The following is a 25,806-nucleotide window of genomic DNA, read 5'->3' on the forward strand; positions in this document are numbered from 1 at the left end:
TTTTTTTTTTTTTTTTTTTTTTTTAGAAGGAGTTTCTCTGTAGCTTTGTAATCTGTCTTGGAACTCACTCTGTAGACCAGGCTGGCCTCAAAATCACAGAGATTCACCTGTCTGTGCCTTCTGAGTGCTGGGTTTAAAGGCGTGTGCCACCACCCCTGGCAGCAATGTTTGCTATTTATTTGTGTATGGATGATTTTGGCTGAATATATGTATGTGCATGCCTGGTGCCCATGGAAGCCAGAAGAGGGCCTTGAATCCCTTATAACTGGAGTTAACAACCATGGTTGTGACCCGCTATCTGGGTGCTAAGAATTTAACCCAGGACCTCTGGGAGAGCAGCCAGTGCTCTGAACTGCTGACTCATCTGTGTTTGAGTGTTTTTTTGAGGCAGGGTAACATAGGTTCCAGACTGGCATCTAACTCACTGTGTAGCCAAGGGCGATCATAGACGTCTGATTCTCTTGCTTCCACCCTTCACACGCCAGGATTACACTTGCACTATGTGGTGTTGTGATCAAATCCAGAACTCCAGTACGCTAAGGAAGCACTCTACTAACTCAGCTACATCTTAGCAACCCATTTTCCGAACCTTCACTGTTTTTATTTTTTGAGACAAGCTCTTGCTATGTAGCCCAGGCTGACTCTGAGGTAAGTGGTCAGAGATGACTGTGAACTCATGACCCTTCAGCCTCCAGTTCCTGCATTCTGGGATTCTAGGCTTGACCCAGCATGCTCTGTTTCTCTGCAATATTTTCATCCTTTCTTCTCTTGCCACAGCTTGGGTCCTCTGGGCTCTGGAGGCTTCACGCCTTTTGGTGTCAGTGGAATTCTCCAAGGTGCAGCAACATGCTTCTTTGCCTTCATTGGTTTTGATTGTATTGCGACTACAGGTATGGTAGTCCCTCTGGCCTATCAAAAGCATAGACATGGTTTGGATTTACCCTTGGACACAGGGCTGGTAGAGGGTTAGACTGCTTTGGGGAGTGTAGGAGGGGAGAGGGTTTGTGAAGTGACCTGGGAATGCTTCTGAATCCAGGTCTGTTTCATCCCTGCAGGGAAAGAGGTTCGCTGTCCCCAGCGCTCCATCCCACGGGGCATCCTGGCCACACTCTTAGTTTGCTTTCTAATGTATTCTGGTGTTTCGGCGGCACTTACCCTCATGATGCCCTACTATCAGATTCACACTGACAGTCCCTTGCCCCAGGCATTTATCCACGTGGGATGGGGTCCTGCTCGATATGCGGTGGCTGTGGGAACATTATGTGCCCTTTCATCCAGGTTGGTATCACAGGTTTCTCTCATCTGCTGCTGGATTCTCAGCCTCTGAGTCAGAGAGAGGAGAGGGAGGCAAAAACGTCTAAAGGAGTAGGGCTCACCTATTGTAACTATTAAGAGTTTCCTTTTCCCTTATAGCCTCATGGGTGCCATTTTCCCCGTGCCTCGGGTGGTCTATTCCATGGCAGAGGATGGGCTCCTTTTCCGGAGACTCGCCCGTGTTCATCCTCGAACACACACCCCTGTCCTAGCCACTGTCCTTTGTGGAATCATCACAGGTAGCTAACTAGTCTTATGAATTTCATCAGCTTGGCTATATCCACTAGCCAGTTCCTCAGAGTTTCTACACAGATTTCTATTCTTATCATTATAGCCCTTATGGCTTTCCTTGTTGAGCTCAGTGACCTGGTGGACCTCACAACCATAGGAACCCTGCTTTCCTACTCCTTGGTGTCCTTCTCTGTTCTGGTCCTCAGGTAAGCCTCCACCACACCTGGCCTGAGGGTGATGGGGCCATGAAGATGGCCAGGTGCTTATTCTGGCTGTCGGATGGCTACATGGGGGCAGCTGGTAATGTTCCCACGCTACCTCACTCATTCAGGTACCAGCCAGACCAGAACTTGAGCTCTCGTCAGACGAAGGAACCGGAGAGTGGAGCTGTTGAGATGGAGCCCGCTCTTGAACGTTCTTCATCTTTGGAGCCTATTTCTGCAGCAGGAACTCTAGGAATTGCAAGGAGCCTCTGTAACCCCACAGATAAGAATCCGACACTGAGATCTGGCCAGATTGTGTATGGATGTGCCTTCCTGCTTGGTGAGGACTGAGACTTTCCCCTTGGGCATTTGGGAGGAAGCTGACAGCGTGGGGAGGACATCACTAGCAGAGGGGAAGACGCAGCACAGATTTGGTAAGATGCCATATGTGTGGCCCAGGGTCCTGACATCCTTCTCCCCGCTGTGACTTTCAGTTCTCCTGCTGATGTTCCTTTGCCTGGTCCTGGCCCAGTGGCCCGGACAGCTCTTCTCTGGAGACCTCGTTCTGATAGCTGTGGCTGTGTCACTGCTGCTTCTCATTGTCGGGGTGGCCCTTGTCATCTGGAGACAGCCTCAGAGTACCACTCCTCTCCACTTCAAGGTAGGCGACACTTTCCTTAGGTAAGCCACCCTAAGAGAGTGGTCATGCCTGACTTCAGGTCTAAGCATGTTTTACATCTCGGGAAGGAAGTGGTGGGGAACTGATAATAGCCAACGAACAGTCGGCATGGTGGTCCTTGTCTTTAATCCCACCCAGCACATAGGAGGCAGAAGCAGGGGAAGTCTCTGAGGCTTTTTTTTTTTTTTTTTTTTTTTTTTGGGTGGGGGAGAGACAGGGTTTCTTTGTGTCATCCTAGTCCTGGCTGTCCTGGAACTCACTCAGTAGACCAGCCTTAAAAATCACAGAGATCTACCACCTCTGCCTCCCCGACTGCTGGGGTTAAAGGCGTGCACCATCACTGCTCAGCTGGAATCTCTGAGTTTAAGGCTAGCTTGGTCAGGCCAGCAAGGGCAACATAGTGATAGCATGTCTCACAAACAATCAATCAATCAAACAACCCCCTCCCAATACACCAATGGACAGAGTCAGGTATCACTGTGCGTGTATGATCCCAGATACTCAGGAGGCCGAGGCAGGAGGGTCATACCTTAAAGTCCACCAGAGGCTGCAGCTACTTCTAGTCCAGATCAGGCGATTTAGTGAAATTCTGTCTCAAAATAAAAACTAACACAGATATGTTGGCACATGTTTATACACCGTTAATCCCAGGGAACCAGAGGTAGGAAGATCGGGAGTTCAAGTGAGTTGCATGGTAGCACTCGTCTTTAATCCCAGCACTTGGGAGGCAGAGGCAGGTGGCTCTCTGTGAGTTCAAGGGCAGCCTGGTATACAAAGCAAGTTCCAGGACAGTCAGGCATACATAGAAATTCTATCTCAAAAAAAGAAAAAGAAAGATTGACCAGGCTTAGCTACATGGAGTCCTGTCTCAAAGAACTAACCAAAGAAAAACAACCTTCCAAAAAACAAAACCAAGTAAAAATACTCCTCCCAACCAAAACCCAACAAATCCCAAAGTGCCCTTAGCCCCCAAGTCCGGAGAAGTGTAGAGTACTTGCTTAATAGGCATGAGGATCTGGATATAATCCCCAGTACTGTAAAAGGCAGGTAGGAACATTATAAGCTGGTAGAACAATAGTTTGGAGTGCACGAAGCCTTGGGCTTAATCCAAGCCCTGCAAAAACCAGGAGTGGTGGTGTATTACTATAATCCTAGCGAAGCAGAACCAGGGCCTGGAGGATCAGAAGCTCAGGCTCCTAGAGTTCTGGGTCAGCCAGGGATACTTGAGACCCTATGTCCAAAAAAGACATCTGCTGACAGGGGTGGTGGCACATGACTTTAATCCCAGTACTTGGGAGACAGGGGCATGTAGTCTGAGGCTAGCCTGGTCTATAAAGCAAGTTCGAGGACAGCAAGGGCTACACAGAGAAACCCTGTCTTGAAAATGAACCAACTAAACAAAGAAGTGATTTGCTCACAACTCCTAGCTCAGTCTCTGTCTCTGTCTCTGTCTCTGTCTCTGTCTCTGTCTCATTCTTTTCGAGAAAGGGTTTCTCTGTGTAATAACTCTGACTGTCCTGGACCTCATTCTGTAGACCAGGTTGTCCTTGAACTCACAGAGATCTGCCTGTTTCTGTCTCCCCCAGTGCTGGGATTAAAGGCTTGAGCCACCAACCACCTGGCCCAGCCTAGTATTTCTGTGCTCAGTATCTGTCCCTGCTGGCACATCCCATGGGGTCTCCAGTATGAGCAGGCACTGACTGCAGAGCCTAGACAGCAGCTGGGACTTCCACCCTGGGGGTGTGTGTACACACCAGTACTCACAGGCTGTGACCACAGGTTCCAGTACTGCCCCTGCTCCCTGTGTCGAGTATCTTTGTGAATGTCTACTTGATGATGCAAATGACTGCCATGACCTGGACTCACTTTGGAATCTGGATGGTGATTGGTGAGTGAGCAGCTTTCTGGGGAAGAGATTCTTGGGCAACTAACTGGGTTCAACACTCTTTTCATTGCCTCTCTTTGAAACTGTCTGGGGCCACATGGAGAATCCCTGATGGGCACCCAGGTAGAGGACACCCAAATAGAGGTGTGAACATTTCCACCTCACTGTTTCTGTTTCTTTTTTGCTGTTGTTGTTATTTTATTTTTTTTTGAATTTCATTTTACATTCCAACCACAGTTCTCCCCTGACCCCTCCTCCCACCTCCCCCTTTTCCCCCCAGCCCACCGCCATCCACTCTCAACAGGTAAGTGCTCCCAAGAAAAATCAACAAAGTTCGGCAGGACCAAGCCTCTCCCCGCGGCATTAAGGCTGAGCATGGCATCCCACCGTAGGGAATGGGCTCCAATAGTTAGCTCATGCACCAGAGATAGATCCTGGTTCTCTATTCCTTTTTAGGATTTGCGATCTACTTTGGATATGGTATCCGGCACAGCCTGGATGGGAGGGATGACCAACAGCCAACAGCAACAGCCTCAAGCTCTCAGGCTGTCCAGGAACATACGTCCAGTGTGGAATTAGAGTAACTGCAGAAAGACCCTGTGGCTATCTGTGTTTGGTGGGGAGACAGTACTGGTCACTGAACTTAGAGCCTTGTGCATCTGAGGAGAGACTTGCCGGTATCTTCAGCTTAAGGAAAGGCTTGAATATTTGGGCTGTAGATGGGATTTATTTTGAAAGCATTGTTATTTGTGAGCAAATTTCTTAACTTTTTTCCTCTTTATTCCCTGAAATGGGATCCATGGTTTTGCATATGCTAGGCAAGTGTTCTATCACTGAGCCACATCCCTATCCCCTCTAGTTATTTAACTGAAAATAAAAATTAAATTATGTTTTTGAACATCATATTACTTATATATTATAGGATGGGTAACTAAATCAAGCTGATTAATAAACTGCTTTTTTTTTTTTGGATGAGGTCAGTCTTATGTGGCGCAGGTCAGCCTTGAAATTGATCTTCTGAATGTTACTTATTATTATTTACTTATGTTGTTGTGGGGTATTCAGCAGAGCAGACTGCTCAGACATGGGTTTAAGCCAGTAGTCTTTATTAGCTGGCCAGCGACTACACTGGGTGCTTGGGATCGCAGTGTAGCATTAAGCTTTTCTCATGATGAGCTTTTTAAGCACAAAATATATTCTAGGCTAACCTATTTCATTTAGTTAACAAGTACTGTTAGCTAGAAGAGGAACTATAGAAGCACAAAAGCAAGATTAGTGGGGCTGGAGAGATGGCTCAGTGGTTAAGAGCATTGCCTGCTCTTCCAGAGGTCCTGAGTTCAATTCCCAGCAACCACATGGTGGCTCACAACCATCTGTAATGAGGTCTGGTGCCCTCTTCTGGCATGCAGGCATACACACAGACAGAATATTGTATACATAATAAATAAATAAATATTTAAAAAAAAAGCAAGATTAGTGCATTTATTTTTTTTAATTTTTTTTTAATTATTTTGGTTTTTCGAGACAGTGTTTCTCTGCGTAGCTTTGGAGCCTGTCCTGGAGCTTATTCTGTAGACCAGACTGATCTTGAATTCACAGAGATCTCCCTGCCTCTGCCTCCTGAGTGCTGGGATGAAAGGTGTGTGCCACCACTGCCTGGCTAGATTAGGACATTTAGAGACCTTGCCAGATCTATGGATTTTGGATTAGGTCTTTGTTTTTATTTTTGGCAGGTGGTGCCGTCTATGCTGAGTTTTCCAGCCTGAATGGCATTTCCATCACGGAGTCAGTTGTGCTAGCCTGGGGCCTGTTACCTTCCTGACTGGTCTTAGTGGATGAGCCAAATCATGAACGCGTTCTGTTTTAGTTTAAGTTGTGGGTTCCCAAAAGGCAGGTGTTGGTGCATACCTTTAATCCCAGTACCAGAGAAACAGAAGTCAACCTGGCCTACAGAGACAGTTCCAGGACAACCACCAGGACTATACAGAGAAACCCTGTCTCCAACACCTGTTCCTGTCCCCAGAAAAAAGAAAACATAGTAGGGCTCCTGCTGTTAATCCCGTCGGAATTAACAGCCCGGTCAGTGCTGATAGCAGAATAACTCTGTCAGGGGGACCAAGAAAACAGATTGGTACCGATTTTTTCCCCAACAGTGGCAAGCTTTCTTTCTTTTTTAAAAAATTACTCTGATCAATTAGCATAGATTTTCCCCAAAGCTATACATAGTTTTCCTTATCTCATGAGAAGTCGAAGGCTCTCCAATTTTGTAGGACCATGTCTGCAAGGAAATCGAACTGTTGCAATTTAGAAATGGAAACTCTTAATACCTCTTGGTCCTGATCAACCCGTCTGTTTGGCTTTACCCCAGCCCCTGGCATCCATATATTCAGAGTCTGAAATGTTTGGGTGGAAGTTTCATCCCAAGCCCCCTCCCCTGCAAATTGCCTCAGTCTAGACTCCACTTGCGATAAAGCCCACCAAACTATATCCCTCCCCCCTCCCCAGAGATGCTCAAGACCACTCCCACAAGGTATTTAAACTGCTCCCTAGAGAACAACCCGTGGTTTTCTGGTCTTCCTTCCCGGTCTCATCTGGGGGGGGGGGGCTTGGAAGGCCACCTGGGAGCATTGGCGTCCATTAAACCTGTGCCTTTTCTAATTAGGTTTGATTTGTTCTGATTTGGATTATTGCGTCAGTGGATCGGTTTATGGGGCACAAAAACTTCTCATGGTCTACTTAGTTTGGAAAGCATCAGAAGAGGCACAGAGCTGGGTGTTGGTAGCTCACGCCTTTAATCCTCAGTAGGCAGAGGACCTGCAGCATTTTATTTTTAACATTACAAGCAGGAGGTAGAGGGACAGGGAGTAGAAGGTCTGGGGGCCCAATGGAATTTTAATTTTAGTGGGTCCACAGTCCAGAGACGGGCCATTTGGCACCTGTGGTTTCTACTTTCTTGACCTAGGTGTGGTGGATCCATGGTGTAATGCCAACTACCTTCATTGCCATAGGAGTGGAGAGTATCACCTTGGAGGGTCCTTTTCAGGTTAGTTCTAGCACCCTTTTGGTTCCTTGTTTGACCCAGAGAGTATCACTAGACTCAAACAAAAGGAAGCTGCTGGTGGACTGAGGTTGGGTAGATCTCTCAGATAGTCAATGAATAGCCTGTATGGAGAACTAGCGTGCCTGTTGTGACTTGAGAGAGGAATGGCTAGAGAGTTCTGTCAACTGCTGCCCTCTGAGCATCGGAGACAGTGGAGTAAGTCTTCTAAATAGTACCTCATAGGGGGTAGATGTCTTCCTCTGTGGGGTGCAGCAGGCAGAAACAAGGAATGCATGCTTCAGGTCCAAGACAGTGAACACCTGTTTCTTTGGATGACTCAGCCTCATGAGAATCAGAGGTTCCAGGCTTCTTTGTAGGCAGGAGAGGTTCATTCCCGGGTACTGACAGGGACCAGGATGCCTGTCACTTCAAGCCAGCAATATGGATTGCAATAGTCCTTTTGTTTCCAGGGTCATTGGGTATTCTTAATTTGGATGGAGGTAGCTGAACTGGTTAATTGAACAACTATTGGAGCTTGGTGTTAGGCCAGTCCTGAAGGTTGGGTTCTTCTGATAGAGTGTGAAACACCAAAATTTTATTGGGTTTCTGTAAATTTGTCTTATCATCAGAGAAGGTGACGGAGGCTTTTTTTTTTTTTTTTTGGTTTTTCAATACAGGGTTTCTCTGTAGCTTTGGAGCCTGTCCTGGAACTAGCTCTTGTAGATCAGGCTGGCCTTGAACTCACAGAGTTCCACCTGCCTCTGCCTTCCAAGTGCTGGGATTAAAGGTGTGTGCCACCACCACCCTGCAAAGGTTTTTAATGTATGTAAAAGGTCTTGTTTCAATCAGTTAAACATCCTTTAAGTTACCTTTTGCATCTGGAACATACTTATACCTTAAGTTTTTAAAAAATTTTTATTACTTTTTAAATATTTGGGGCCAACTGAGTGACAAAGGGAATTTCTTTTAGTAGCTGTCTTTAATCCTTTAAAAAAGGACTTAGTGAAAGTTGTTTAAAGTCTCCCTAATTAGTGTTGGAAAGAAAGGAAAATCCATTCTGTCTAGGCTGTAATTGTCTGTCCGAGAGCCCCCTGACGAGATCACAGACAGTGTTTTACCCCCCACTTACTTTATCAAACGAAGATATAAATCATGAAAGAGAAAGGAGTAGAATGCTCTCTTTTACCTTCAACTTAGCTCAGGGGAACTTTCCTCCTTCCCTGAGCCTGTTCAGGGCAGGCAGGGAACCTGGGTGAACTATTTCCCCCTCCTTGTGTGCAGTTTGCTTAGAAAGCTGGGGGCCCTAGATGTGAGGCCCCATCTCTCCCCATCCCCCACGCAGGGACCAACCCTGTGAGCAGGAGGACAGCAACAAAACAAGCGAGCTCTCCTGCTCCTGTAGTGGGGCAGGTGGAGGGTTTTTTTTTTTTTCTTTCTTTCTTCCTGTTTTTTTCTCATGACCTAGCAGAGTCAAAAGGATTCTGGTCCCCAACCTGAAGTGACAGACCAGGACATGTGTACTCCTTAAAAATGTCCGCCAGGCACAGCTTCCTCTCTTGCCTCCTTTTTCCTCTCATACCTCTCTTCTTCCTCTTGTCTCTTCCCTTTTCTCTCTGTCTGTCTGCCTGCCTCTCTCATGTCCCCACTTCAACGTGGCCTTTTGCTTTTTCACCCTCCCCCCCACCCCCAATAAACATGCTTCAACTCTGTTGTGCATGTATTTGTTTTCTGGCATACCTCCTCATCCCCTGTTTCCACTTCCCCAAGTGTTGGTATTACAGGTGTGTACCATGCTGCTCAGTTTCTTCCCTCCCTCCCTCCCTCCCTCCCACCCACCCTCCCTCCCTCCCTCCCTCCCTTCCTTTTCTGTCTGTCTGTCTTTCTTTTGACAGGGTTTCTCTGTGTAACAGCTCTGGATATTCTGGAACTTGTTTCATAGACCAGGCTGGCATTGAACTCACAGAGATCTGCTTGCTTCTGCCTCCAGAGTAAAGGGATTAAAGGCGTGTGCCACCACCACCTGGCCTTCCTTTCTTATCCCTTCTGTCTCCAGTTTACAAAGCAATAGTGAGCAAGAGAGAGCCCAGCTCCATTGGTAGTGGGGAGGGAGTTCTGGGCCCCTTCTGATATCGGCATGGTGTATTCAGAAGTGGGCAATGAGGAGCATAGCATCTACAAGGATATTTGAACATGAAGCCTAGTGCAGGAGGCAGGCTGCTTCTGAAACCTGAGTCTGGCACTGTGAACATGCCCAGAAAACTCCAAAAATCTTTTTTTGTTTTGTTCTTGAGACAGGGTTTCTTTGTGTAGCTCTGGCTGTCCTCAAACTCACAGAGCTCTCTGCCTGCCTAGCTGCCTCCCTAGTGCTGGGATTAAAGGGGTGCTTCACCATTGCCCGGAGAGGACTCAAAATTATTAACATATTATCAATACATATACAACACAATAATGAGAAACCTTAGCTGAGATATAACACCGAGTAAAACAAACATATCTCTTTCTTCAGCCCTAGATTCTTTGTCTTGACCAAGTTCCATCAGACAGTCCTGGGTGTCAGGCACACCACTGTCACACAACTGAAGTTCTCCTCCTGCATCTCCAAGGAACTTTGAGCATTTGAACCCTTTCCAGATTTTTATTTTATTATTATTATTTTTAATATATTGGCACTTGGTCTTGAGCTCTATCTATTCCTTCTTTTTCTTTTTTCATTGATTAATTTTTTTTCATTTATTTTACATCCCATTCTAAGTTGCTCCCCCATACCCACTACTCCTATGTCTCCAGTCTGAAAGGACGGCCCTCCCATGGGCATCAGCAAAGCATTATTCCTTTCTGGGCTCCAGAAACTTTAACTCTAGTTCCACTCCTATCAAACCCAGGCCCTTAGTCCCAGGCTCCTCCCCAAGTTTATCATCCCCTCATTCTAGCCCTCTCACAAGAAGGCTTAGATCCCATCTCTGTTCCCCACATCCCACCTAGGACTCTAGGAAACATGTCATGGTTCCCTCACCAAGACAAGTGCTCTCAGCCCCCTGCCTCCATCTGCAATGTTCACTGGCTGCATTAATTTACAAACAGTTGATCTGACTACACAAATCCAGTCCAAAGTTACTTTTTTAATGAATAAATAATTGTGTTACACTTAGTATTTACTTTGTATATTATCTTTGTAGAGAACACTGTGATGTTTTAATACATATATACAATGGAGAATGACTGAACCGAAGAAACATCCATCACCTCACTTGTGTGGTGAGATTTTTGATATACTTCCTCATTTTAATGTTAGGAATTCCTGTGACTCTCCTGACATGCCATAGTGGTTTTCCTTTGCATTTCCTTGCTGAGGAACGAGGTGGGACACATTTCCATCAACTTACTGGCCACCTGGTGATCTCTGACATGTAGCCTCTTGTGTCTCTGTTGACTGTGGGATTCCTGGTGCCTCGGGAAGTCTGCAGATTGGTGCACACCTCACTCTGTTCCTCACCTTTCTTTTTTTCTTCATCAACAGACTCTAGTCTGATGAAGTCTAATGATCTTTTCCCTTCAGTGTGGTCCATGCACTAAGAAATCACTACTTAATCCAAGATGGAAACAGTCATCCTAATGCCATCTCGGTCGCATTCCAAGGGAACCCACAGGGGTCTACCTGGAATGGCTCGTGTTAACAATACTAATGGTGATGACCACAAGAACAGTGGTAGGCAGTATTTATGGAGCTGACAGTCTCCTAAGACAGTCTTAAGGAGTTTACATTTAGTTTCCATAGTGGGATTATCTATATGGGAAAGACGTGCACAGAACAGACATTTTACAAACACAGGCAGTCTTGCTATACAAAGGTTTTCAACTTTCTGATGGCACAAAAGCAGTCCAGACAATCATAGCCTTTTTTTTTTTTTGTTTTTGTTTTTGTTTTTTCGAGACAGGGTTTCTCTGTAGCTTTTGGAGCTTGTCCTGGACCTAGCTCTTGTAGCCCAGGCTGGTCTCGAACTCACAGAGACCTGCCTGCCTCTGCCTCCCCAGTGCTGGGATTAAAGGCATGAGCCACCACTGCCTGGCTCACAACCTTTTCAAATCACAACATTGCGAAAGTGTGTCCACACAACTATGGATTTTTCAGCTCTGTGACGGTGTGAAAGCATGTTCAATATAACTACTGATTTTTCAGTTTGACAAAAGTATGCCTGGTCTAATCACTGATGCTGTCAATTCTGTGAAAGCACACTCAACATGACCAGGTTTTTCAGCAGTACAGAAGCACAGACGTATACTGAACATAACTGCTTTTTCCATTTTATGACAGTGTGAAAACCTCTAAGCCACCACTTGATTTTTCAGCTCCAGAAAGGTGTGAAAACATATTCAATATCACTACTCAATTTTCAACTCTGTAGAAGTGAACTGAACCACAAGAACTGATTTTTGAACATCATGATGGTGTGAAAGTGTACCTAATATAACCGCAGATCTTTCAACGTCACGATGGTGTGGAAGCATCCTTGATACACCACTGATTTTCACTTTTAACACAATATTCAAAAAAAACTTTTCGAGGCGTGGTGATGCTATGTAGACTAGTCTGAAATCTGGTATGTTGCTCAGGCTAGCCTTGAACTCTCAATCTTCCTATCTCAGTCTCTTGAGATTACGGGCATGTGCTAGCATGCCTGACCATTAGTCAAGAAATTGTGTGAGCCTCTGTATTTTATTAGCGAATAGACTTTGTGTTAGATGATTTGCCCAGTGTTGGGTAAAGGCATGCTCTGAGCACACTGGAGGCAAGCTGGGTTAAGCTGTGGTGTTTGGTTGATAAGGTGTCTCAAGTGCATTTTCAACTGATCTCCTGCAGTGTAAGATGGATTTGTCAAGGGTGAGGAGCAGCTTGTGAGTGTCTCACCGAGAGCAAAGAGCTGGAATGGTGACGCTAGCTGGTACGGCATATGCCAAGACTAAAGGCTTTGTCACAAGTGTCACATGAGAAGGGTTGCTCCCCTCGAGTGAACCTAAATTCAATGAAAGGTGGAATGGTTTTGGGCATCTACGAATTTACGCAACAAACTTATCCAGTAAGAACACCAAGAGGAAAGGAGGTAATGGCTAAGGAAAGACCAACTCATCCAGTAAGAACACTAATACGGAAGGACATGATCACTAAGAAAAGTGACTTTTACACTCCCCCAATTTATTTCTAGTATGCCTTCTGATATCAAGCAGGCAAATGACCATGGTAGGCTTTCTTAAGATAGATTAATCACCAAGGAAAGAATGAATGTAGGGCAGAGGCCTTGGTGTGCTCTTCGTAGTCAATGTTCTCAATGTGCATGAGTCTTCGAATGTTCTCTTTATATTACTGTGAATCTTTCCATACTCCTCACATGGTTTTGCCATGTGAGTTTTCTCGTGCTGTCTGAGCTGATGGGCATGACTGCACACATTCCTTACGTTCATGGGGTTTCTCTCCTGTGTGAATTCTCTCATGCTTAAGAAGGCCTGATCCATATACAAAGTTCTTCCCACATTCCTTACATTTATAAGGGGTTTCACCAGTGTGAATTCGCTCATGTTTAAGAAGTCTTGATCCATATATAAAGTTCTTCCCACATTCCTTACATTTATAAGGGGTTTCACCAGTGTGAATTCGCTCATGTTTAAGAAGGCTCGATCGATATATAAAGTTCTTCCCACATTCCTTACATTTATAAGGGGTTTCACCAGTGTGAATTCGCTCATGTTTAAGAAGGCCTGATTCATACATAAAGGCCTTCCCACATTCTGCACATTTATAGAGTTTCTCACCTGAATGAATTCTTTCATGGTTAACAAGGCTTGAAAGCCAGTGAAAGGCTCTCCTACATTCCTTACACTCATGTGGTTTCTCGCTAGTGTGAAGCTTCCGGTGCCGAGTGAGGAAATTGACTCTAGTGAAGGACTTCCCACACTCTTGGCATTCAAAGGATTTCTCACCTGTGTGGATTCTCTCAGGCTGAATGAGGCTGGAATCACAAATAAAGGCCTTCCCACAGCCCTTCCACTCATAGGGCTTATCCCTACAGTGAATTCTCTTGTGCTGCATACATTTATAGAGGTGCCTGAAAGTCTCCCCACAGCCTTTACACTCATAGCGTTTCTCCCCAGTATGAAACTGCTGATGCCGAGTGAGTTTGTCGCCACACCTAAAGGTTTCCCCACAGTCTTTAAGTAAGTATGGTTTCTCCCCAGTGTGAATTCTATGAACAACAAGGCTCGAACCCCAGCAAGAGGCCTTTCCGAAGCTGTTACAATCATAAGGCTTCTCCCCGGTGTGAGTTTTCTGGTGCTGAGCAAGTGGATTGCAGCAGAGGAAGGCTTTCTTGCACTCACAGGGCTTCTCGCCAGTGTGAATTTGATGCTGACTAAGCAGATACCCATGACTGAAGACTTTCCAACAGCCCTGACATAAGAAGGACCTCTCTGTTTGAGGCCTCACATATGGTGCTGGTGTGCTATCTCTCTCAGTGGGTGCTTTTCCAGTACTGTCTGTTACATTATTGACATTTCCCTCTCCAGAGCCCCGCAGTTGTTCATTTTTACCTTCACCAATCCCATTAGGGTGGGGAGATAGACTTCGGTCACTTGGATTACTTTTGTAAAAGCTCGATCCATAAATGCTTCTTCGACTAGTTAAATGGTTGGTTCTATAGGATGATTGAGTATCTGGAAGAAAAATAACATTAAGAAAAAAATATTTATTTTATGTGCATGAATATTTTGATTGCATTTCTGTATATTCATTACAATTATGCCTGCTGTCACTGGAGGTCAGAAGGAGGCATTGATGCCTTAGAACTGGACTTACAGATGGTTGTGAGCCACCTTGTGAGTGCTGGGTACCAAACCAGGGTTTTTTTTTTTTTTTTTTTTTGTAAGAAGAGCAAGTGTTCTCAACTGTTGAGCCATTTCTGCAGCCCTCATTTGTTTCTTTTAAAGGGAAGAATCAGAAGCAAAACTCACCACAATTCAAAAGTTTCCCCAGCAGAATTGATAGTTTGGGACCAGAGCGGTTAGGGAGGGAACGCAGTGGGCACTCATGCTAAAGGCAAATGGGAAAGGACACTGACTGCTGCTCTGGGAATTCTCTGTAAGAGGGCAGAAGTGTCTTAAAAGCAAGCGATACAATGCATGCTGCAGGTGGTGAAATGATGTACTTGGAAAATCCAGGAAAGCCAATATAGGGCTGCTGTGGGGCAGAATACACATTCAGGATGACATGCATAAGCCTGCAGGACATTATGTTAAGGGAAATAAGCTAGGAACAGAATAACAAACACTCTGTGTTCTTATAATAAGAAATGTAAAGTTGGGTGGTGGTGGCGCACACCTTCATTCTCAGCACTCAGGAGGCCGAGACAGGTGGACGTCTGTGAGTTCAAGGCCAGCCTGGTCTACTGTAGTAGGAGTGGCGGGCAGAGTTCCCAGTGCCCGGCCACCCGCATGGTTAGCTTTACACCCGAAATAATTACACGGAAACTGTATTCTTTTAAACACGGCTTGGCCCATTAGTTTCAGCCTCTTACTGGCTAACTCTCACATCTTGATTAACCCATTTCTAATAATCTGTGTAGCACCACGAGGTGGCATCTTACCAGGAATATTCATAACCTGCATCTCTTGGAGAGAAGAGCTATGTTGACTGCCTCACTCGGCTTTCTTTCTTCCAGCATTCTGTTCTGTTTACTCCGCCTACCTAATTTTCTGTCCTATTAAAGGGCCAAGGCAGTTTCTATTTATCCAATGAAAGTAACACATAGACAGATGACTTTCCTCCATCAGTCTACAAGAGCTAGTTCCAGGACAGGCTCCAAAGCTACAGAGAAACCCAGTGTCAAAAAAACAAAACAAACACACAAAAAATCTTGATTGATGAAGTTGAGGGTAAAATCTGGGTATAGTGGCTTCACCTGCAATTAAAACACTTAGAAGGCAGAGACAGGAGGGTTGCCATAAGTTTGAGGCCAGCCTGGGATACATGGAGAGTTTCAGGCTAGCCAGTGGAACCTGAGTAAAAGAAAAAAAAAGTAGCAGGTAGAATACAAATTCCCCAAAGCTGGGAGGCTAAGAAGCAGGGAGTCAGGGAAGTTGTTTAGTTAACAATGCAGCAGATAAATAGGAAGATTAAGCTCTAGTACAAATGCTGTAAGGAACAGAGATTTAGAGCACTGTTTGTTTGTTTGTTTTTTTAAATGACTCAAGTTGTCCAGGCTGGCTTTGAACTTGGGAGGTGGTTAAGACTGACTCTTGATTTCTGCCTCTTAAGTGCTTAGATAGGTGGAGGAATATGTTACCGTGCCCAGCTTTCACATATTTCAAGATAATATTCTCACTACAAAGAAAAGATGAATTTGTAAAAATATATCATTTACTTATTATATATAGTGTTCTACCTGCATGTGTGCCTGCATGCCAGAAGAGGGCAGCAGATCTCACTACAGATGCTTGGGACCCACCATTGATTGCTGGGAAATGAAACTCAGGAAACCTGGAAGAGCAGTCAGTGCTCTTAATTTCTGAGCCATCTCTCCAGCCCCCAGGATGAATGCTTTATATAGTACAGAGATGAAATAAAAATAATGCTTTTCGTATGTGTATGTGTGACACACACATGTGCTACAGTCCACGAGTGGAGGTCAGAGGGCAGCCTGTGGCAGTTGGTTCTGCCCGTTTACCATGTGAGTTCTTGGGATCGAACTCAAGCTGCCAGGCTTGGCAGCAAGTGAATTGTCTTGCCAGCACCCTGAAGAAAAAAATTTACAAGCTCAAAAAACTTCCTAGTGTCTTGCTAATTAGCCAGACTTCAAGTTGCAAGGGTTTTGGCTCAGTCGCCCTAGGAATGTGATCACAGGTGTGTTTACCTCAGTTTTTTTTTTTTTTTTTTAAATCAGGAACTATTAGGTTGTAGTTATTGGAAGCTCAAAATGATATTGATAAAGGCTTCATAAAGGAGACAGCTTTAAGGAACAAGCAGGAAATCAGAAGATGAGGAAAACACTTGATCACAAAACCCTCAGGGTAAGTGGAGCAGGATGGCTGCCAGCATGCTTGAATTATTGCCAGAATCACTCTTCTGGTTCTGGGGATGGAACCCTGAGCCTTGGGCATGCCAGTCGAGGTACATCTTCAAACCCCAGATCTGGGGAGAAGGGGTAGGGAGATAACTTTGAGTTGTGTGTGTGTGTGTGTGTGTGTGTGTGTATATATATATATATATNGGGTTTCTCTGTGTAACAGCCCTAGCTAGCTGTCCTGGAACTAGCTCTTATAAACTAGCTAGGCTGTCTTTGAACTCACAAAGATCTGCCTCCCTCTGCCTCCTGAATGCTGGCATTAAAGGTGAGCACCACCACGGCCTGGCTGAATTGTATATATATTCTGCAGCCCAAGAACTACTAGTAATCTCCCTGCCTCAGTTTCCCAATGCTAGGATTATATGTGTGAGCTCCTGAATCCAGTTAGGAAGGCAGAATTAGAACTTTTTAATTCCTGATTTTTTTTTTTTGTTGTTGTTTTGATATGGGGTTTCACCTAGCCTGTAGCAGAAGCTGGCCTTGAAGTGAGCATGAACGGCCTCCTGCCTCTACCTCTTGAGGGCTGGTGGGATGGGTGTTTGTCATGATACCTTGTTTTTTTTTTTTTTTGCAGTGCAGGGGATGGCTGGGATTCTCATGCTTGCTAGGCAAGAGGCCAGTCAACTGAGCTGTATCCTTAGCCCTGTTTCTTTCTGAGACAGGTTCTTATGTGGCCCAGGCTGGTCTCAAACTCCTACGTGCTAACACTGCAGGAATGTGCTATCATGCCTGGCAAGTTCAGTTTCTGTCTTCTCTGTGACTAGTCATTTGTACTTGAGTATAATTGTCTCCTGCAGTGACGTAACCATGACTCACAAGCTTGTGAGAATGAAATGCACACACTGTGCTTTTAAGAGTGCATGACACATAGTAGGCCTAGCATTTACCTTTGTTCGAATTATTTTATTTTATGACATGGTCCTTATGGTGTTAGCCTCAAATTCTCAATCAAACTCACAATGGGACTGCAGGCACGTGCATCCAATACCAACCACAAGGTTCACGGACTGTAACTCCCGATCTCACTTCCGGTACAGTATGCTGGCAATGGGAATCTACTCATTTCAATTTTACACAAACTCCATGTCTAATTTACTTTCTATTAAACACAAAGGAGGACTTAAGAGCTCTAGATGGAGACGTTTCCCCAAAAGGTGGGTCCTCAAAGTACAAAAGGGTACCAAAAGCAGTTTGGGTGTAAACACAACATCTAAAGACAAGGCAGCCTTCTTTGAAGACGGTTATAGGGATCCAGAATTCCAATTCACCACCCCTCAATCAAGAGGGAAGAGAGAAGATCACAAGGAGGGATAACCAAAGGGGACAATGGCTGATGGATTGGAAGAAGAAGGCCTGGGGAGTTCACTCTCACACTGACAAAGCTCAAAGCCTTCTTTTGCAACAGGAAGAAGAAATTCAACCAGTCTCTTGGAAAATGGTCCTGAAAGTCATAGGCGAATATGGGTGCTCCAGCTTACCTAGGGAGACCAGGTTACTGTAGTTTTCCAGCATCACATCCCAGTACAGCTTCCTCTGCACAGAGTCCAGACAGGCCCACTCCTCCTGAGTGAAGCCTATAGCCACATCAGAGAAGGTCACCAAATTCTGAAAACAGAAACGCACATACACCTGATGAGGTGGCAGGAGAGGCCTTCAGGATGAAGGGGGCATTGGCTGGCACTGTGTTAGCTGAAGATGGGGGCAGCATGAATGCCACATTCCGGACTGAGCTCTGCTGGGTTACTACAGAGTATGGCTTTGCAGACAAGGATCTGCCAGGGAGAAAATGAAACAATCTTCCCTTTTGTTCACAAGCACAGCGTGTTAGTGCCTGCTTAGTAAATTACCAATGGGGACGGGGTGGAGGATATTATGGCATCTTTATCCTATTATTTAAAAAAAATAAGTTCATCTTGATTCTGATTGTGAATGTGAACACATGCATGCCATACAATGTGATGGTCAGAACGACAAGTTGTCTGCTTATTGTGGTTTTGAATGTCAAACTCAGGTTGTCAGACCTTGGTGGCAAGTGTCTTTACCTGCTGGGCCGTTTCTAGCCACATCTTTTAGGTTTTTGAGACAGGGTCTTGTTATGTAGCCCAGGCAAACCAAGAGATTCATGATCCTCCTGCCGCAGACTCCCTCCAGAGTCTTAGAGATTAGAGATGTGCACGACTACATCCAGATTAGTTTTCTTTAAAAGTTATTTATTTGTGTGCATGTACATGTGCGACTGTGTACGGTCAGAGAACATGTGGGAGTCGGTTCTGGGGATCAAACTCAGGTCATCAGGCTGGGCAGCAAGCATCTTAATGATGAGCAATCCTGTTGTCTCCCAGATGCTGTTCTCTCCCTCCCCACTCCATGCTGGAATTCAAACCCAGGGCCTTGTGAGTGCTAAGTAAGCACCCCATCACTGAACTACACACCCGGCTCACCTTCTCTCTCTGGGAGTACAAGGGGTTGAAACCCGGGCATCATGCATATGAGGCGCTCACTGAGCTCAAGTCTCTGTTCTCTTCAAAAACAAACAATTTTATGTATATAAGTATTTTTCCTGCATGAGTCTGTGCCTCACATATATGCCTGGTACTTACAAAGGCCAGAAGAGGCTGTGGAATCCTCTGGAACTGGAGTTACAGATGGCTGTGAGCTGCCATGTGGGTGCTGGATATTGAAGCTGAGTCCTCTAGAAGAGCAGCCAGTGCTCTTAACCACTGAGTCATTTCTCTAGACCCTCTCTCTTTGTTCTTAGGAAAGAAAAATTTTTCCTTTTTAAGATTTTATTTTCTTAAAATTAATTAATTAATTAATTAATATTATTTAATTAATTTTGTTTTTTTGAGACAGGGTTTCTCTGTACAGCCCTGGCTATCCTGGAACTCATTCTGTAGAACAGATTGGCCTCAAACTCAGAGATCCACCTGTCTCTGCCTCCTGAAATCTGGGATTATAAAGATGTGCACCACTATGGTTTTTTTTTTCTTTTGGGAGGGGAGGAGACGAGTGTCTCTCTATATAGTCCTGGTTGTCCTGGAACTTGCTATGTAGAACAGGATGGCCTCAAGTTCTTTTAATTTAGGCTTTGCATATTCGAGTGTTCTGAATGCTCATGTCACTGAGCAGTCTCCCTTTGTAATGAATGAAGTATGAAAACATCTCTTCTTATAGACAGGCTAGGGAGACTTAAGCCTATTGGCGTCATATACTTGGCTGACTGACACAACTGTTAGTTCTTCCTTTCTCCTGTTCCTGACGCAGGGGACACTGGTACCAAACGACTAAGCATCATATGGCAGTCTGACAGGACCATCCAAAACCATAATGTGTGTTCTGGTTTCCATGGCAAGCATGTGGTTAGAACCCTATTCAGTACAGCGTCAGATTGATAAGCCTCACAAAGCTTGTATGTCAGCATATATGAGGATGAAGATCACTGGACATATTCCTTCTTACCTACCCAGAACATAAGACCAGTCCGCAGAGATGAACGATGCTTTCTCGTATGGTCCAGTGGGACCAGTACGTCCAACTAATCAGGCCACGGAAATGACAATATTTTACACATGGGATTTTGTTCCTTCATTGTCATGTTACTCTGGACCGAAAAGAAACTGAGCACACAGGAGACTCTCAAAAATAATTCAGTGACTGAGTAAACTCCTTATATGGGACTATCCTTCCCTGGCATAGGGAAAATTGGGAAATAGCTAAGAAGGTAAGACTTGCCTAGCTCTAGGTAATCATAGCAAGGTTCCCACCCCTAACTAATACCTTTTAAGAAGGAAGGAAATATACACTTACGCGCTCTATGGCTCTAGGACGCAAAGCTTTATCTGTCATCTTGGGATTTCTTCCACAATAAATGCAAAGTGTGAGAGGTGAGGGCTAGAGGAAAAAGTGAAAAATTAGAACCAGTGGCAGCTGGGTTCTCAAGTGACGTATAGCTTTTCTTGTCACATCCCGGTCTAGACACAACACAGTGAGGCACATCTGAGAGAGATTAGGAAGATTCTGGCTAAAAATCAAGAACATGAGAAAAAGGCATTTTACTTTTTTAGGGGAGAGGGGTGTCTCAAAGAGTATGTCTGGGAGAAATCTGGGATGCTGTAAAGAATCTGGCCTTGTCTCCAAACATCTGGCCTCTACCCCCAGATTTCAAGAGACAGTCTCCCTCTTACCTGATAAGAATGCTTTGCCGTGCTCTAGGCGGGGGCTGAGAAGTCTGTAAACACCAACTTGGTGAAGGGCTTGGATCACACAGCCACAGCGGACCTGGAGACTGAGATCAAGCATGTAGGGGGTTAGTCATTCATGCTAATGTGCTCGAACCCCTGCCAGCTGAATGTCAGATCTTGAGTGAGTGACAGTTACTAACCTCATAGTGTTTCTTTCCTTTTTGCTAAAATCGGAATAGAAAGATTATGAGATGTGGCTGTTCCAAATTTAAGATAATCTATCTAAAGCATGCAGCAATACGTAAATGATTAATATCTTATCTGTTACTAGTAAAGATCAAGAATTTTAGACAGCTCTTTATTAATTTTTTTCTTTGCTCTGGGCCTCAAGTCGAGTTTCTTGCACATGTTAGGGAAGTACCCCATCACTGAGCCACATCTCTAACCCCATTCATTGTTTGTCTTCTTGATTAATTAATTATTGTTTTTTGAGACAGGGTTTCTCTGTGTAATACACCTGGCTGTCCTGGAACTCACTCTGTAGACCAGGTTGGGCTTAAACTCACAGAGATCCACCTGTCTCTGTCTTCCAATAGCTGGGATTAAAGGTGTGCACCACCACCTGGCTATTTATTTGTTTATTTAGAGACAGGGTTTCTCTGTGTAGCCTTGGCTGTCCTGGACCTTGCTCCTAGACTATAGGCATGTGCGAGCAAGCTCATCTTTCCTTCTTGATGCTTAAGTTTGTGTTTTTTTAAACTGTTTAAATAAATGACATTAATGTCAGGTTTTCGGAGGTTGGTTTTCATCACGAAACACTTATATAACTGTATTCCATGAAGAAATGCATCCTCTCCATGAACAGCCAGGGGTCAGAGAAATTCCGAGTCAAAAATCAGCTAAGAGGCTGCATCCAGGGTTCTTTGTGATGGACCCACATCCCTAGCTCTGGATTCTATTCACCAACTAAGCTTTGGGGTCGTTTGTGAATTGACACAAATATTTAGGAGGATGCACTGCTCTAGAAACAAAACCCATGTATTCAAATGTAGGGGATCGAATTCATTCTTCATTCGTTCTTTCTTTTCTTCTTCTTCTTTTTTTTTTTTTAAAGAGACAGTTCTCCCAGACTGGCTTTGAACTCTTGATTCTCCTGCCTCTACTTCCCAAGTGCTGGGATCATAGATCTACATCACATAGAATTTATTTTTAATTTTTGAAAGAGAATTTCACTGTGGAGGCCAGGAGCCATTGTGACGAGCTTACAGCCCTGTGCTGCTGTGCTCATGGTCATTGTTCTTGATCATCCGAAGCTGTGTCTCTCTGTGAGCTTCTCAGCACCCCTCACTCTTACCTTCATATGTATGCTGCTTCTCATGGTTTATAAATACCCACGCTTACCATTATTCATGTGATAACCAGTTAGTATTTACTAACTGGTTATTTAAAGCTTGGGGTTATAAGCATGTTAATGCATTCTATCCTTATAATGACTCAATTTTCAAAAGGTCTCACCCACACAAAAGTAGGAGGAACCAGTTACAGGTCAAAAATTCTCTCTCATCTCAAATACTTTTTAATTAATATTATTATTATTATTGTCTAAGTGATACACTAAAGCAGGTCACTGGCTACTGCCCCAAATGGATACAATGTGGGTGGGTCACAAGACTGCATACTTTGCACATGGTGTAAGTGATGTTAGCACCTTTGACCTCATATATTCGTTTCTATGATATCTGCATTATCTTTAAAATAAAGAAAAACCATCACCATTTTTCTTTTAAAGTATGGGTATCAGCACCTCAACTGACCAATTCAGATCTATAAGGCAACATTCTCTAATCAAAAAGAGAAACTCACCTTTCTTTTAAGATGCCTCAAAGTCCTTCGTAGTGAAGACACAGTCTCTTTGGTTATCCTACAGGGGCTCTGTGGAGAACAGGTTAAAACAGAACACACACCCAGGGCTCAACTACTTTTAGACTATCAGTAAAACTGTGTGTTTTGGCTCTGAATTTCCCAGATACTTGAGGACCCGCCTTTAGTATTTCCTACCTGTAGTATGAGGAATCTTTGTATGCCTACAAAGGGGTCATCTATTTCTGTCATTTAGGAAGCCTGAATGTATATTGACTCCACCCTCCCACCGCTGCGGACCCCCCCTTTTCCACCCCCTTACAACCTCCAATGCCAGTCCGGTCTTCCTTATAGAGCAGTCAGGGGAATACGCACAGTGGCTCGGTATACTTCGGCAATGGTGCAGACCTTGTTTCTGTTCCACTCCACATTCAAGGTAGAAATGCTGCAAGTGTTCGCACAGAAGACTGCAGAAACCCGGACAGCACCTCGCTGTTGCAGTCAGTCCCTCACTGCAGGGCATACAGCCCCGTGGCCCCTGTGCACTTTCCTGCCGCGTTGTCAAGGCAACAGCTGGCAGTATCTGCAGCGTCCAGCAAAATGCCAGTGACGCCACACATATGTGCGTCACTCTTGGGGGCGGGCAGTCACCTTGGGACCCTACACAGGAAACTACGCCATCCCTACTTACCTCAGCCCAGTCAGTACAGGGCACATGTGCATGGAGTTCAGACTGGAGTAAGCACAGAATACGGGAGCACATACTCGGATCCAAGTGTGAGCTTACATGCAAACGCGTTCGCGCACATGCAAGGACACCACAGGCACACGCAGGCACACACCCACATACGTACATACACCCAGGCGGGTGGCACGCTCGCGCCACAGGACACACGCACGGTAATGTTATTGTTGCTGTGATAAAACACCGAGACTTGGGAGTATAGGGTTTCTTTATCTTACACTTCCATACTGTTGCTCATCCTAGAAGGAAGTCAGGACAGGAACACAAAAAGGGCAGGAACCTGGAGGCTTGGAAGAGCTGATTCAGAGGCCATAGAAGGGTGGTGCTTACTGGCGAGCTCAAGAGGGTTTATTCAGCATTATCTTTTGGGAGCCCAGAGATGGCACCACCCACAATGGTCTGGCTCCTCCCCCATCAATCATCATTTAAAAAAAATGGTCTACAGTCTTGCCTATAGTCTTAATCTAGGATGGGAAATTTTTGTTTTTCGTTTTTCTTTCTTTCTTGGAGACAGGGTTTCTTTGTGAAACTAACCTTGACTGTTCTGGAACTTGCACAGAGATTTGCTTGCTTTTATCTCCAGAGTACTGGGATTAAAGGCGTGTGCCACCACTGCAAGGTTAGAGAGGCATCATCATCTGATCTTCTTTTCTTCTTCTTCTTCTTCTTCTTCTTCTTCTTCTTCTTCTTCTTCTTCTTCTTCTTCTTCTTCTTCTTCTTCTTTTTCTTTCTTTCTTTTTTTTTTTTTTAAGACAGGGTTTATCTTTGTAGCCTTGATAGTCCTGGAACTGCCAAGAACAGATTCAAATTCACAGAGTTCCATATACCTTTAGCTTCCCAGAGTGCTGGGATTAAAGGAATGCACCACCACAGCCCGGTTTAGAGGCATTTTCTTAATCAAGGCTCTCTCCTCTCAGATGACATTAGCCTGTGTCAAGTTAACATACAACTAACTATTCAGCACAGTGAATATGACCAAAATACATTATATATAGGTAGGACAACATCAGCAAAAAAACCATTATTATGTATAATTAGTATTTACTGAGAAAAAGAAACAGTTTAGAGGCCTTATTCTTTATGTATGTTTTAACATGCTCAGATCTTTCTATTTTTTCTTAAAGACGAAGTCTGACTATGTTGTACTGACTGGTCTGGAATTCGGTATGTAGACCATGCTGGCCTGACAGGGATCCATCTACCTCTGCCCTCCAAATACTAGGACTAAAGATTAAATATAATATATCAAGGTTCAGTGGTTAAGAGCACTTGCTGCTATTATAGGGGACCTGGGTTCAATTCCTAGCACCCACATAGCAGCTCACGACCATCCACAACTCTAGTTCAAGGGGATCCAGCAATGACTTCTGACCTCCTCAGGCACCAGACATGCAATTGGTGCAAATACATACATTCTGACCAAACATTCACACTCAATAAAAATCAAAAAGTGCCCATGGCTCTTGTAGAGCAGCCAGAGGTCCATTGCCAGCACCCATTCTGCTTACCACCTCCTGAAAATGCAGCGGAGAGGTGGGGGTGGGGTGGGAAGTAAAGCTGATGCTCTCTTCTGGATTTTTTCAGGACCCTGTACTCATGCAAACATATTATCCTGTCCCCAGGATTAAAGAAAAATAAACAAACAAACAAACAACAACAATAACCACCAAACAAACTTGTTTGTACCTCTAGTTCCAGGAGCTCCAACACCCTCTTCTGTTCTCCTCCATAGGCATCAAGGACAAACAAGATGAACAGACATACAGGAGGCAAACATCCATACACATTAAAAAAAAACCCTAAAAATAAGAAGAAAATTAAAATAGGCAAATAAGTCCCAGAAATGCAAATATTACCTTCTACAATAGCAGGTGGACAGTAATGAAGTTCGGACAACCGAGAGTAGAACTGTGGTCACTGGGGCCTGGGAGAGTGGGGAGGACCTGTGCAGCTTCAGTTAGAGAGGAGGAGTTCATTCGGAAATCTGTTACGGAAATTGGAGATGCTCATGAAAAGCCGAGTCTAGCCTACTTGAAAACTGCTGAGTGAAGAATTTATTGTCCTCACAAATACGACCATGAGTAAGGGGAAGGATGGATTGTAGGTCAACTTGATTTAGTCACTCCAGAATCTATACAAATTTCAAAACATTGATTAATAATACATAATTTTTTAAAGATATATTTATTTATTATATAGTGTTCTGCCTGCAGGCCAGAACCAGATCTGGGAACCAGACCTCATTACAGATGGTTGTGAGCTACCATGCTGCTGCTGGGGATTGAACTCAGGTCTTTGTTGGAAGAGCAGCCACTGCTCTGAACTGCTGAGTAATCTCTCCAGAACAATACTACATACATTTTTGCCTTTTTTTTTAAAAAAAAATTCCGAGACAGGGTTTCGCTCTATAATAGTCTTGGCTGTCCTGGAACTTGCTCTGTAGACCAGGCCTCTAACTCACAGAGATCCACCTGCCTCTGCCTCCCCAGTTCTGGGATTAAAGGCCTGTGCCACCACCACTCCACCACCACCACCACCACCACCACCACCACCACCAC

General features: G+C 44.6%; 2 protein-coding genes across 5 annotated transcripts in view; one reads left to right on the forward strand and one right to left on the reverse strand.

Annotated features, from left to right (window-relative positions):
- LOC126493091 (cationic amino acid transporter 3-like) overlaps nt 1–5,203 on the forward strand; it is a 16,987-nt gene extending 11,784 nt beyond the window's left edge. The window contains exons 3-10 of the mRNA XM_050129881.1: nt 778–890; nt 1,056–1,278; nt 1,414–1,553; nt 1,649–1,751; nt 1,877–2,088; nt 2,243–2,409; nt 4,207–4,315; nt 4,769–5,203. Of these exons, the coding sequence (XP_049985838.1) occupies nt 778–890; nt 1,056–1,278; nt 1,414–1,553; nt 1,649–1,751; nt 1,877–2,088; nt 2,243–2,409; nt 4,207–4,315; nt 4,769–4,896 (1,195 nt within the window). The 3' untranslated portion in view covers nt 4,897–5,203. The remainder of the gene's footprint in view (nt 1–777; nt 891–1,055; nt 1,279–1,413; nt 1,554–1,648; nt 1,752–1,876; nt 2,089–2,242; nt 2,410–4,206; nt 4,316–4,768) is intronic.
- Nucleotides 5,204–10,496: 5,293 nt separating this feature from the next.
- Znf331 (zinc finger protein 331) overlaps nt 10,497–25,806 on the reverse strand; it is a 34,839-nt gene continuing 19,529 nt past the window's right edge. Inside the window, exons 4-11 of one of the 4 annotated variants that reach the window (XM_050129797.1) lie at nt 24,935–25,047; nt 23,783–24,036; nt 22,507–22,575; nt 20,844–20,867; nt 20,647–20,747; nt 20,270–20,353; nt 17,941–18,067; nt 10,497–14,054 (exon numbers count right to left, since the gene is read on the reverse strand). In XM_050129797.1, coding sequence (XP_049985754.1) covers nt 12,733–14,054; nt 17,941–18,067; nt 20,270–20,308 — 1,488 coding nt within the window. In that variant the 5' untranslated portion in view covers nt 20,309–20,353; nt 20,647–20,747; nt 20,844–20,867; ... (1 more) ...; nt 23,783–24,036; nt 24,935–25,047 and the 3' untranslated portion in view covers nt 10,497–12,732. Of the gene's footprint in view, nt 14,055–17,940; nt 18,068–18,903; nt 18,984–19,062; nt 19,216–20,269; nt 20,354–20,646; nt 20,748–20,843; nt 20,868–22,506; nt 22,805–23,782; nt 24,037–24,934; nt 25,048–25,806 lie in introns of those variants that run through there. The other 3 variants (XM_050129798.1, XM_050129799.1, XM_050129796.1) reach the window with 3 other exon arrangements.

This window comes from Alexandromys fortis, unplaced genomic scaffold, assembly GCF_014885135.2.
Source record: "Alexandromys fortis isolate MF-2015 unplaced genomic scaffold, M_Fortis_MF-2015_v1.1 scaffold_282, whole genome shotgun sequence".
Lineage (NCBI taxonomy): Eukaryota > Metazoa > Chordata > Mammalia > Rodentia > Cricetidae > Alexandromys > Alexandromys fortis.